Here is a 14131-nt window from a genome sequence, read left to right as displayed (position 1 = left end):
TCGCAGTGAAATTCAGCCAGCACTGCCAGACCCGGTTTCAAAAGCGAATGAGAGCCATTCACGTTCATCAAAGTGATTATTTCCTTCAGTTGCTTGGGGCTATTCGTCTTTGTTTTCAAAACCTCCAGTAGGAAATGGCCCTCTGACCTCGTTCTGGCGTGTGGCGTGTGGATGTCGCAACCACACCAGGGCAACAAGGCAGGTTTAGCGGCAGGGGCCTTCTAGGGATAGGCATGCCAACCCTCCAGGTGGGGCCTGGGGATCTCCTGGAATCACAGCTCATCCACAGACTATATAAATCAACCCCCTTGGAGCAAATGGATGCTTTGGAGGGCGGGCCCTGAGGCATTGTACCACGCTGTCCTCCCTAGGTTCCACTCCCAAAGAGTTTCCCAACCTGGATCCTCCACCATACTCCACTCCACCATACCTCAACACTGACCAAGGGGGCCTAATAACCCTATCTGGTGGTCAGTGGAGAACCAGCCTCATTGGCTGGATTGTGCCCAGTCAGGGGAACTTCCTGCACTGTTATCTAAAGAACTGGACACCGCTAACCCCTCAGACCCACAGCAGTGCAGGGCAGGTATTTATAGACCTCGGCCGGCTCTGTGGATTGGATTTCAGCCACTGGGACCCATCAGCACATTCCTGACACTGAGGGGAATGTGTGTCCCCAACAGTTTGTCCTGCCTCTTTATAAAACACTAAGGACCATTCCTCCTTGCTCCCTACCCTTTCAGACCCGTCTGTAAACCCAAGAGTGACCCATTTTGCCTCAGATCCTGGGGCTTTCATCAGTCACCTCTCCTGCTATGACAAATTTCATTAAACCCACAGGTTGTGTCTTTCAGTGCAACCAGCCCCTTTTTAACCAACAGTCCAGTGGTACCTTTAAGACCAACAATTTTATTTTCAGTACACACTTTCGTGTACGTTCACACTTCTTCGGATACACATGATACACAGGCACGTGGAAGCTTATATCAGGAATAAAACTTTGCTCATCTTGAAGGTTCCACTGGACTCCAACTATTTTTTCCTGTTGCTTTAGACCAACACAACTTCTCATCTGGATCAAATTAACCAGCAGTGTGATTCTCCCAGAAGTGAAAACTAGAACATTATAATTTTGTTACTGTTGTGTATGCAGTTAAAATTGCTCCTTTCCTAGTTTTTCGAGTGAAACCATTTTTTTAAAAAAATAACAGAATGTTAACGCTTGAGACCAGCAAAGGATCAGTTGAATATGGGCAACCCACCCGCCCAAATGTCCAGTTAGCCTGATTTAATAACATCCAAACAGCATCTACTAAAAGTTTAACCCTATGTAGAGATATACTCTTCTGGATCTGTTAAAGTCAACCGGCTTAGAAGGGTGTAACTCTGTTTATGACTGCGCTGTAAGTCTCTGGCCCCTTATAGCGAACATGGCAATCCAGGTTCTTCTTGCTCTAACTTCAAGGCATCAGATCCCCCACCCCTTATTCACAAGACTTCCCGGCCCAAACTTCTTTGAGAACCTAGGAGTCCTGGTTCCTATTTCTCTCTGCCGGCTTTCCTGTCATTTGATGGGAGTGAAATGCAGTTGCTTCTGACAGCTAATAATAGCCTTGCACTATGGCAAACAGCTTAGCTCCGTCTCTTCTCCTCCCCACCCCCTCCAGCCCAGCAACCACATATAAGGGCATGGCAGGGCCCATGGGTCAGTTTTCTAATCTATCTTGGAGGCTGAGCTAGGGAGCCATTGGGTAGGGACTGAGAGGTAATCTAAGCCAGCTGTAGACGTCGCTCATACAAACCCTGGCCTGGAAAGTGTGTAGTGTACTTCTTAGATCTCTTTCTGTGTTCTCTGCCTTTCCTTGCTTGTTCTGGAAACTTTATTGAGATTTCTGCGTGCAAAATCTTTTGTTCCTGGACTATCTTTTCTGCCATGGCTTCTTGGAAGGCCAGGGCAATAGGCCTCTTTCTTATTCTGCTGTGCTCATTTCAGCTCCCCAGAGCACTGGGGGAGGAGCAGCAGCCCCACCATGATCACCACCATCACCATGGAGATGTAGAGCATCATGCCAACCACCATGAGGAAGGACATCACCATCCCAAGGAACACCATCAGCACGATGAGGATGATGACCATGCTACTCACCATCACGAAGCAGAACATCATCAAGGAAGTCACCCTCCTCCCCATGATAATGATGACGACGACGATGATGATCAGCATGAACTTCATCATGGAGATCACCATCACCACCCTAGTGTCCACCATGATGATGATGATGATGATGACGATGACGACGACCATGAAAAGCACCACCATGAACATCATGATAGCCATCACCATGATGATGATGACGACGACGATGATGATGACAGTGATGAAGCAAGTAAACCCCACAGTGACCACCATTTGGAACATCATGGGGAACACCATCACCACCATCATGATGATGACGACGACGACGATGACGACGATGTACACCACCATCATGACCACCACCATGAACATCATCATGATGATGATGACGATGATGACGATGATGATGACGATGACAAAGACCATCACACTCATGAACATCATGGCAACCACCATCATCACCATCCCCATGATGATGATGATGATGATGATGATGATGATGATGACCATAAAGACCAGCATAAACATCACAGTGACCACCATCACCATGACCACGATGATGATGACGACGACGACGATGATGACGACAAACAAGAACATCACCACCACCCTCATGTACATCATGGTAACCATCACCATCAACATGATGATGACGATGATGATGACGATGATGACGATGAACATCATCACCACCCTCACGGGCATCATGGTAACCACCATCACCACCACAGTCATGATGATGATGATGACGACGATGATGACGATGACGAACATGAACATCATCACCACCCTCATGGACATCATGGAAATCACCATCACCACCACAGTCATAATGATGATGATGACGACGATGATGATGATGACGATGATGATGATGAACATCATCACCACCCTCACGGGCATCATGGTAACCACCATCACCACCACAGTCATGATGATGATGATGACGATGATGATGACGACGATGATGACGACGACGACAACGATGAGCACCACCACCATAAACATCACAGTCAACACCGTCATCAAAAAAAGGATAATGATGATGATGATGATGATGATGATGACGACGATGATGACGATGACGACGACGACGACAATGACGATGATGAAAAAGCCCATGGGCACCGTCACCACGGTGGTCACCACCACCATAAAAAAAATAATAACAAGGACAGGAAGCACCACCATCATCGCCGTGCTGATAAGGATGACGATGATGATGATGACGACGATGATGACGAGGAGGAAAGGCATAAGGAAAAGCATCGCAAACGTGAAAGTCGCGAGAAAGTCAAGAAGCACTGCAAAGACAAAGGTAAGCAAAGCCTAGCATTATTCTGGGGGCAAGCAAATAAGATGTGATTGGACAGTGTATACTTTTATTAGGGGAAATTGGGGTGCCAGGGTAAATTAGACATCCTGGCTCCCAGCATCCCCTGCTCCGGCCCACTGAGTTTCCCTCATGTTGCCCATACATTGTGGCTTCAGTTGGCCTCTCATTCCCTTAAGCAGCCTTGATTGTGAGACCCTGCTCCATAACTCACAAGGCTACATAGAGCTACATAAAAACTCCGTCCTCACTTTAGGCACCTTCTTGGCCTATCCCCTTTATGAATTTACTAGCCCAGCCCCAAGCCAACCCATGTCTTCTCCAGCCCTAACCTTCAAGGCAGACATGACTGCCAGTCGCCCTGCTACAAAACATTTGACAACTATAGCTGTGTCTCTCTCTTCCACTGCAGAAGATGATGATGACGATGATGAAGAGTACGAAGTGGGTTCTCTTTGCCACTACTGCGCATTCTGCAAGGTAATGAAGGGGAACTTCAGCGGACTTTGCTCGATATGGCAGGCTTTTGTTCAAAAAAGCTGCAGTCAGTGTCTAAGGCCAGTGGCTGGTTGATTGAAGTTGGGATGCATCTCTGTCCTCTTTCTGAATCAGGTCTCCTCAGTTCCACTCCGTGGAACCGGATCTAAGAGGCCCTCCTTTTATTTGGATCTTTGATGGGGAGGGGGGATTCAAGCCCCTATCTGTCTGTGACACCACAAAGCTGAGTTTCAATGTTGTTCTTTGGTGAGAGTCTGTCTGGCTTTGCCTATTCTACTGCAGCACAAGCATGCTTATTCCAAACGTTTGACACTGGACTGGATATTTTCCAAGTACCCTTCTTTGCTCTGCCGGCGCTACTCACTTTTCTTTTGAAGCTTATGCTTGCACAGCGGTCAAGGAAACTGTTGAGCAGCAGATCTGAGTTGTAGTCCCCAGTGTTTTAATTCTTATTTCTAAATGCAGCAGCTAACAGAAGCGGGCAACTGAACTGGAGCAGCAGTAGCGGGTTAGAGACAGTGGTGGGATTCAGCCAGTTCGCACCACTTCAGCGGAGCCGGTTGTTAAAATGGTGCTTGTAAACAATCAATTGTGTTAAATTATTTGAATCCCACCGCTGGTTAGAGAGTGTTTCCGCTTGCACGATTGTCCTAATCTAAATTGCCTATCTAAGCTGTTATTGAGACGAAAGGAGGAAGAGGGGGTGGGTACAATTTCGATCTGGAAAACTGCACAGTCGGATAGAGTGAAGTTAAATGTCCTCCAGTCAGTGCCACTGGACTGATTTAGACCCGCCCCCCAGTTGCTTTTAAGTGAAAATCAAAACAACAGGAGGTCTGATGATGAATTCTGATCCTAAAACCTGATCCTTAGCTTGTCTCAATGTGATTTCTACTCACTACAGTTTACAAAAGCAATCCAGAAGAGACAAGATAGTATATGCACTCCTTTTTAAAGAGGAATATGTGTTCAGCCACTAGTATGTGTACTGTAATATATTTGAACAGGACAGGAGGGAGACGATTACAGAAACTAGCAGAGTATGTAATGCATTTTGCTCTTGTGTAGTCGTAGTCCATCTTACTATATAATTGAGCACTGTGTTCCCAATGTTGAACCAGAAAAAGCGAGGTCTGCTGGAAAGCGTAGTCCTCAGCCATCCAGAAGGGCCCAGATTCAAGCTCCTCCCAGAGGGGCAAGAACTACATTTCCCAGCAGCCCTTGCAAAGACTACCTCAATAGGGAATGCAGCTGCTTTCATGCAGGTGCTTTCCAAAGAGGAGGGAAGGCCATTATAAAAGCGGCTGCACAAAGGCACAGCCATCCTGTGGTTTCTCCCTCCCCCGCTTTTGGGAAGACTGGCTGCTGAGTTCCGCCCCTCTCTGATGCCCATGTACCACCTGTTTATCTTTGGCAATTTGCCGGCACCGTCCCAGGGCTGGGACCAGACACCATCTATCAATTTGAGGATGGGATGTATTGTTGCTACTGTTTTTAACTGGATTTTAATGATATTATTTGATTTGTTTGTATACTGTTATTTGTTGTCTTTTGTTTAATTTGTACACCGCTCTGAGCCCTTCGGGAATAGTAATAATAATAATAATAATAATAATAATAATAATAATAATAATAATAATAATAATAATAATAATAATAATAATAATAATAATAATAATAGAAAATCAAGCTTCAGCGTCTATGACACAAACCAGCTGAGGTCGTCCCAGTGGTAATCGGCACGCTGGGCGCCATCCCAAAAACACTAGGGCAGCACTTAAAACATCTTCGAGTTGACAAAATTAATATCTGCCAAATTCAGAAGGCAGCCCTGCTGGGATCCGCACGAATACTACGCCGATACATTACAACTTCCTAGGCCTCTGGGTGAGGCTCGAATTGTAATGAAGGCCAACAACCAGCTAAAGATCTGGCAGCTGTGAAATCTACAATGATGATGATGATGATGATGATGATGATGATGATGATGATGATGATGATGATGATGATGATGATGATGATGATGATGATAATTTGCAAAGCCAGGATCCAGCTTGGAAGAGGGGTGGGTCTGAAGGAGGGGTGGGGTGGGCATGAAGATGAGGAGAACTCTCCCCATCTTCATAAACACCCAGCTGGCTCCCCCCTTTGCAAAGCTGGGCTCCAGCTTTGCAAACGGGGGGCGGGGGATGCCTATGAAGATGGGGAGAACTCTCCACATCTTCACAGGCACCCTGCTGGCTCCGTTGCTCTTGGTAAAGCCATGCTCCAGCTTTGCAAACAAAAGTTTCTAGAGCCCATTGTATTTTCTCACCCAATGAGCTTTACTGTAAGTATTCAGTATTTCCCCATCCATATCACATTCTCATTACAAAATAGTTTTCACAATAATACTTGTACTAGAAAATATTGGGGATTTTATGTACTAGAAAATATTGGGAAAATACTGACAATTTTCAAATCGTCAGGGAAAATCCTGAGTTCAATAAACTACTGTTTCCTATATTCTTTGGGAATTATTATGATAGTTTCAATGGTTATAAACAGTGGTGCCAACTTAAAAAAAACATCCTAATTTAGTGTAATTGATAGGCTTGTGAACTGCCTTGAGAAAAATGTTCTATCTCTTTAACAGACAAATGGCAGTGGAAACTTTTCATGGCTTGGAGGTAAATAACATCACCCAATAAATAACTGCCTATTAAGCCTCTATTAAAGAGACAGACCATTTTTCTCCAAGCTAGTCAACGGTTTCTGTTGCCAGGTTTCAGACTATGGTCGACACTTGCCACTTCTCTGGTTTTATATTACTCTGAAAGGTTGATAACACTTTTTCCACCAGTGTCTCGCCATATCTGATCAAGCTTCGCTTATCTCAGTTCCCTGAGCTTAGTCACAACTAAAATTATAGGGAGAGAGCCCAAAAAAAGGCAACTTCTAAGAATATTAAAAGCACAGTGTTGTGGTTTTTCCAGGTCGTATGGCCGTGTTCCAGTAGCATTTTCTTCTGACGTTTTGCCTGCATCTGTGGCTGGCGAAACGTCAGGAGAAAGTGCTACTGGAACACGGCCATACAACCTGGAAAAACCACAACATGCTAGTGATTCTGGCCGTGAACGCCTTCGACAATACAATGCAGCTGTGTTGCATTAGACCAGTGATCCATCTAGTGCAGCATCCTGTTTCACGCAGAGGCCAAACAGCTTCCCCAGAAGACTACAAGCAGGGAACGAGGTCAAAGCTTCCAACTGTTGTTGCCCCTATGCAATAACTACTATTCAGAAGCATGCTGTGTCTGAACATGGACATTCCATTTAGACCTTTGTGGATAGTTGTCATTGATGGGCCAGTCAAGGAATCTGCCTTTTAAAACCACTTATGCTTGTCACTATTTCTCTGTTCCATCGTTCAAAGAGTACAATGACAGCTGGAATCCAAATTCAACTTAGTTGTTGCTGAAAGACCTGTCTGAAAGCTCTCCCATTGGTAGCGGGAAAGCGACAGTCGTTCTTGTCTTCTGTCTCCCAGAAGGAGATAAGAGAGTTGTCTACTATCTGTCTGTTAGACTCTTCCATGTGCCCTAAATGGAGCAAATGTGGTCTTTCACTGGGGAGAAAATGGGACATGAATAAATAAACTGGGGACTAGAGTGCGAGAGTTTGCTAGTTTTTTTTTCAATTGGTTACAAACAGCAGTCAGAAACATTAGAGATACGACTTGTCTTAGGACCAATTAAGTGAAGAGACGTTAGTAAACAAAAACAGGCAAGGCTAGAACTTTGGGCAAGATTGCCGTAGGACTTCCAGATCCCAATTTCCTGATAGTGCATGTCCTTTTAAACATTACAAGATCAATGGATCCTCCTATGCCTTCCAGCTTATTTCTCCACCAACTCCTTTGCCACCTTCTTCTATAAGGATGAGTGTGAAGATAGAATATAGCTCCATCCTCTCCTGCTGCTGAGATTGCCAGACTGCAACTTGGTGATTCCTCATGTGCCTTTAAATACACTGCTCAGAGAGTTGTAGTTCCTTCCACCAAGTCGCTATCACATTTATCCACTTCTCTCCTATGAGTTGTGTGGTCTTACTGCAGCTGATGAAGGGAGGCTCAGGGCAAAGGAGAAATGGGATAACTTTAGCTGCTTCGTCTTTCAGCTAAGCAGTGAACTGAAATGCACACAGTTATCTCTAATAAGGCTCATGACCTTAAAATGTTTTAAGGGGCAATGGTATAAAATGGATTACACAGAAATTCTCAGGGGCCCCTTCCGCACACGCAAAATAATGCGTTTTCAAACCACTTTCACAACTGTTTGCAAGTGGATTTTGCTATTCCGCACAGCTTCAAAGAGCACTGAAAGCAGTTTGAAAGTGTATTATTCTGCATGTGCAGAATGAGCCAGGGAGATTGTGGGTGAGAAAGACTATACTTTATTGAAGTACGTAATTGGATCTGTATTATGCATAGGGTCAGAGGCGTAGCTCCAAGGGGACAGGGCGCAATGCACTGGGCGCGCCCCCTTGTGGGAGTGTGGCGGGGGCATGGTGGGTGGGTGGGTGGGGCACGGGCGCTCTGGGGTAGGACAGGGTGCACCAAGCACTTTCCCCCTTGCTATGCCTCTGCATAGGGTCTTTGCTGACATTTAGAGGCCAGATTTTCATCTTTAAGGTGCCAATAAATTCCTGTTTAGTTTTACTGCAACGTATTAACGTGGCTACTTCTCTAGAACTGTGCAAGTCAAAAGTGCTTGAGTATGGAGAAAATTCTCTTTCTCTTATGCACGCTTGTCTTTTTTTTCCTATCCAGGATTGTGACGAATGTGACAAGTGCCCCTGTAAAGAAGGAGACCGTAGAGAATTCTGCGGAAGCTGCCAGGTTGGTGCTACAAACTCCCCTGCTAAATTTGTTTCCCTCCATTGAAAGGAAAAATGTGCCACCAGGGTGGATCCAGCTAGCATTTCGGCTGGTGAGAAGGACCCTTTTAACCACTCAAAAAGGCTATGTGGGAATCCTGAGGTTTGCATGGGCTAGTTATGTGACCCCTGAGTGTAGAACTGGCTGCCTAGAGAGGCGGTGATCACCCTTTCACTTGTAGACTTCAAGCAGCAGGTGATCCTACACTGAGCAGAGTTGGACTAGATGACTTGTGTGGCCCCTTCCAACTCTATGACTCTACAAGTTACATGGGACTAAAGGCTAGAGCAGCCAATTGGCCATGCTGGAAGGGGCTGATGGGAATTGTAGTCCATAACATCTGGAGTGCCAAAGGTTCGCCACCAAGGGGCTAGAGTAAGAAGGGAAATTGTATGAGATTGAGTGAAAAGGCTGGCTGGATCCAGAGTGGTATCTAGGAAAAAATGGAGCCCAGGGCAAAATCTGAGTTTTCCGCTTCCTGGGCTCTCCTTCACCCCGATCTCATGGAGGAGCACCCAGGTCTACCACCCAAAGCCGGCAAGGCGCCCAGGTCTACCTCCTGAAGCCGGCAACGGCACCCAAGTCTACTGCCCGAAGCTGGTGACAGTGCTCAGGTCTACTGCCTGAAGCCGGCCAGCGTGGTCCGAGCTCAGCATCCCCCACCCCCACGTGATTAGATGGCATGCACCCAGGGAATATGACACTGCATGTCCCGCTGGCAGATACACCCCTGGCTGGATCCCACCCCCTCGATTTCTGTGGCCAGTATCACAGCAATGCCCTTCCAGTAACTCACTCTTCCATATTTTCTCTCTCCTATAGTACTGCCATTACTGTTACGTTTGCCCTGTGTGTGAGACAGCCTGTACGCCTGGTGAGTGTTTCTTTTATTACTTGATAACCTGGCTGCTGATCCAAACTATGCTAGGCAGCTCACCCAAAGGACATCATAAAACATCAAACTGAAAGTCATTTGGGGAGTATGGTAGCTTTGCTCAAATGTCATGCAAAAACATTAATGGTTTAATTAAATTACCTTGACAATCCAAATGGGGGCTATTGCACTAACGTAGGCTAGTTTCGAGCCATCGGACCAGAACCTGAAACTATGCTGGTTCAAATCCCAAGTCTGCCATGGAAACTTGCTGCGTGACCTTAGGACAGTCATACACTCTCAACGCTCTCTCACCTCACAGTGTTATTGCAACGATAAAATGTAGGGAAGGAGATTGATCTACGCCTCTTTGTGTCCCCACTGGGGAGGAGGAGGAGTTTGGATTTATATCCCCCCTTTCTCTCCTGCAGGAGACTCAAAGGGACTTATAATCTCCTTGCCCTTCCCCCCTCACAACAAACACCCTGTGAGGTGGGTGGGGCTGAGAGAGCTCAGAAAAGCTGTGACTAGCCCAAGGTCACCCAGCTGGCGTGTGTGGGAGTGTACAGGCTAACCTGAATTCCCCAGATAAGCCTCCACAGCTCAGGCGACAGAGCTGGGAATCAGACCCGGTTCCTCCAGATTAGATACACGAGCTCTTAACCTCCTACGCCACTGCTGTATAAGTGACAGAAATAAATGTGCAAATGCAGACACCCTAATATTGCCCTCATCACAATGGAGCAAAGCCAACACGAGGATACTCTTAGGTGGGACGGCTGCCAGGGTCCACTATCATCGACCTGTGGTTCACATACCTGTCCTGCTAACTGTCTCTGTGCCCGGCCCATATTCTTCTTTGATGTTCCCTGCCACTCTCACTACTGAGCATTATTGGACAAGAGTGTGCAGGTGATGCAGAGTCGTGGTGTTTTTCTGCAGTGTTCAGCCAATGCTGCCTAGTGTCATTGAATAGAGGGCATATGGTGAGGTTATCAGTCAGAAGGAGGAGGAGTTTGGATTTATACCGCATCTTTCTTCCTGTAAGGAGACTCAAGGTGGCCTATAAGTTTCTTTCCCTTCCTCTCCCCGCAACAGACACCTGGTGAGGTAGGTGGAGTTGAGGGAGTTCCGAAGAACTGTGACTAGCCCAAAGTCACTGAGCAGGAATGTAGGAGTGCGGAAACACATCTGGCTGACCAGATAAGCCTCTGCCACTCAGGTGGAGGAGTGGGGAATCAAACCCGGTTCTGCAGATTAGAACGCACCTGCTCTTAACCACTACACTAAGAAGAACACTTAGGCAGGAGGATTGGGGACCTGGTGGTGAGGAGGCGAGAGGAATGCTGGGCCTCTCTGCCCAGTGCCTTCCAAATCCTAAAACTGCCCTTTTTGGAACCTGGAATATCCTCTGGGTTCTTCAAAGTGAGGTGGACAAAGGGAGTGAAATGAACAATTTTTGAGGCACACTAGGATTTGAATTATCTTTTGCAGTCTAAATCCAAATCCTCTCTAAACTAATCACAGCTAGACCATAACATAGGTTTCATGTTATTTTTTAACCAAGCTAGAGTGCCAGTCTTGAACTGAAGAAGGAAGAAGGGAATATGATTAGGATTCAAATCCTCCTTCAGCCATGGGGAGGTATTAGATTGCCCAAAGGATGCAGTACCAAAGTTGCGAAGATGATCACAAACTTCTTCTAAAGCAAAAACGTATGCTCAGGGCAGGGAGTACATTAAACCTTAAAGTATGATTAGAACTCTAATTTGTTCCATTTTATCTTTTGCAGGGAGCATTGTAGATGAGTTATCAGGAGCTTTATTTCAGTAAGTACCATACTCCGATCTGAAAAGGAACAATTTGCTCTAGAAATCCTTCCCTCGCATAATTGGTGGTGAAGTGGAAAGCCAAGAGCCAGCAGAGCCTGTATCATAAATGTGAGGTTCAAACCCTCACTTCAAATCTTGTCGACATGAGACCTGATTGGTTCTCTGCCAGCCTTCAGTTCCTGCAACATGTGAAGTGGTAATCATATGAGATTACTCTGGCTAAGCAGATCTAGGTCTGGCAAGTGGGAAAATGCCTGGAGATTCCATGTATTTAATTCTGAGTTAGAAGAATGGCAAGACTCGAACATAAAAAGAATGACCAAAAAAATGCAGTTAAGCCAAACAGAAAACTCAAGATAGACAAATTCATTCAAGAAGCCATGTTTAAATAGGAAGGAGATCAACAGCAGGCATTCAACTTTTTCCTTCTCTCTTTTCCAGGACGTTTGCCACCATCTTTGAGCGGCAGGAGCGCTGAAGCACCCCCTGGTGAAGAGGCCATGAGGGGTGGGTGGGAATAGGTGACCCTTGACGTTTAGGGCCAAACTACACATGGTGAACCATTTTGTAATTCTCTTTACGTTTTCCTCCCTTCCTGCCACTTTGTCCGCTTAAAATGTGTCGTCACCTCTGCCTTTCTTCCAGTGATTTCAGTCTCCTCCAGCTTTTTTATTTTAAAAGAATCCAAAAACCTTATTCTGTAGGGCAGGGGGAATCTCAAAACTACTGATCACATGTAGTTTGGCTCTTAGTTAGCTAGGGGCGTGGAAAGGGGAGTCCATGTTTTTGAGCTACTGGGTAGCACTTTGGTATACTAACTTGACCCAGTTAATTGTTCAGAGCTTGGTCATACTTGCGGTTACTTCTGAGCAACAGGCCTACCACTTGTACTTAGCTGAAGAAACTGTGGGGCAATTTGTACATTGATGTCGATCATGAGATTTTTGTGAGGAAACTGCAGCTCAGCTGAGACATACTGTGAAACTGCGGTTTGTTTTCACTAAACTTAAGTTTGTGAAACCGCGATTTGTTTTCACTAAACTTAAGTTTGTGAAACCAGGATTCCCCTCACTGACAGTTTGTGAAATCAGGATTTCCCTCACAATCAGTCAAACTGTGGTTTACCTCAGCAGCTGCTGATTTCTTTGTCTTTTCTCTGGACAGGTGTCTCTGCAGCTTGAGAGGATATCCATGTTCATATGTCACACAAAATCACAGTTAAGACTTGTGGTAAATAAACCAACCTCAGACCATGGTTTCAGCTGACCCTAGCTAACCAGTTATTGGAACAATCTGGGTCAATCACATTAAACCATGGCTTAGCATTATATCTGAACTGAGAGTTGTCTCCATTAAAAACGTTATCTGAGGAGATACAAAAACTTACCTCATGATGATTGATTCATACAATTGATTGATTCATGCAATTGTCAAGTAACAAACATACAACTGTGAGTCAGCCAATCTTAACTATAAAAACGGCTCTAATACCAAGTTGCATCAAAGAACCTTGGCCATTTTTTGTCAGGATGCCATATCACAGAAAAACCATCTTCCTGATAATGCAGCAGTCACTCCTATTTGTAGTATAAATGATAGCCTCAGGATACTTGTCTATGGCACAAACTTTCAAACTGGTTTCATAATAGTGTATCTAGCACCTAGGGCAGTGGTTCTCAACCTGGGGGTCAGGACCCCTTTGGGGGTCAAACAACCCTTTCACAGGGGTTGCCTAAAACTCTCCGCATCAGTGTTCTCCATCTGTAAAAAGGATAAATGTTAGGGTTGGGGGTCACCACAACATGAGGAACTGTATTAAAGGGTTGCGGCATTAGGAAGGTTGAGAACCAGTGACCTAGGATTGGGTGGCTTGTTAAGTTGAACAGAGAATGTCATACCTTTTTTCTCTATATGGTCAAGATATATCCTCCTTGGTATTCTCCAACTCTAACCAGCATTGTATTGCATCCCCCATAAAATCTTGAAAACTATTACGGGGATGCAGAGATATTTATAACATTGTCACACTCTTCCTGAACTGCAAGCTACAGATTTCAGACCATTAGTAAGATATTTAAAACTGCTTTTGTAGTTGCTATGTTGATGAGGTGGAAATACAAGTAAAATCTGCTCAGAAATCACTGGTAATTCCTCTTTAAGTGAAGTCACATACATATTGTAAAGCACAAGGAAGACTGATATACCATTGTAAATCACCCTTCCTATACAGCCATCGACTGCATTTAATATTGACCCGGGGAGTGGTGAACTTTACCGCTTCTGGGGCAGGCCCAGTGTGAGGAGACCAAAATTTCAGTCTCGGCCCACATGGTTTTCTCATGATCCCACATCTAAGCCCCTTCTGCACATGCAGAATAATGCACTTTCAATCCACTTTCAATGCACCTTGCAGCTGGAGTTTACTGTGCGGAATAGCAAAATCCACTTGCAAACCATTCTGAAAGTGAATTGAAAGTGTATCATTCTGCATGTGCGGAAGCCAGGGGCCTTAGGGATTGACTGTGCTGCTTTGGCTCCAA

At 45.4% G+C, this 14131-nt stretch overlaps 1 protein-coding gene across 2 annotated transcripts; it reads left to right on the top strand.

Moving 5' to 3' along the window:
* Positions 1–1756: 1756 nt before the first annotated feature.
* HRC (histidine rich calcium binding protein) lies at positions 1757–13729 on the top strand. Of its 2 annotated transcripts, XM_048517863.1 has the most exons (7): positions 1757–2328; positions 2389–3455; positions 3883–3950; positions 8778–8846; positions 9708–9759; positions 11552–11588; positions 12033–13729. In XM_048517863.1, the coding sequence occupies exons 1-7, from the start codon at positions 1934–1936 to the stop codon at positions 12067–12069; spliced, it is 1725 nt and encodes a 574-aa protein (XP_048373820.1). In that variant the 5' UTR covers positions 1757–1933; the 3' UTR covers positions 12070–13729. The 2 variants fall into 2 exon arrangements, with proteins under 2 accessions (XP_048373820.1, XP_048373819.1); XM_048517862.1 differs by having other exon boundaries at positions 1758–3455.
* The last annotated feature ends 402 nt before the right edge of the window (positions 13730–14131 follow it).

Source organism: Sphaerodactylus townsendi, linkage group LG15, assembly GCF_021028975.2.
Source record: "Sphaerodactylus townsendi isolate TG3544 linkage group LG15, MPM_Stown_v2.3, whole genome shotgun sequence".
Classification (NCBI taxonomy): Eukaryota; Metazoa; Chordata; class Lepidosauria; order Squamata; family Sphaerodactylidae; genus Sphaerodactylus; species Sphaerodactylus townsendi.
This window is presented reverse-complemented; position numbering and strand designations above follow the sequence as displayed.

Excerpts from the sequence above, each read along its gene's own strand:
- HRC (XM_048517862.1), top strand. The coding sequence starts at position 1,934 with ATGGCTTCTTGGAAGGCCAGGGCAATAGGCCTCTTTCTTATTCTGCTG. Across the intron at positions 3,456-3,882 it reads GAAGCACTGCAAAGACAAAG|AAGATGATGATGACGATGAT; the intron begins GTAAGCAAAGCC and ends CTTCCACTGCAG. Across the intron at positions 11,589-12,032 it reads TTATCAGGAGCTTTATTTCA|GACGTTTGCCACCATCTTTG; the intron begins GTAAGTACCATA and ends TCTCTTTTCCAG.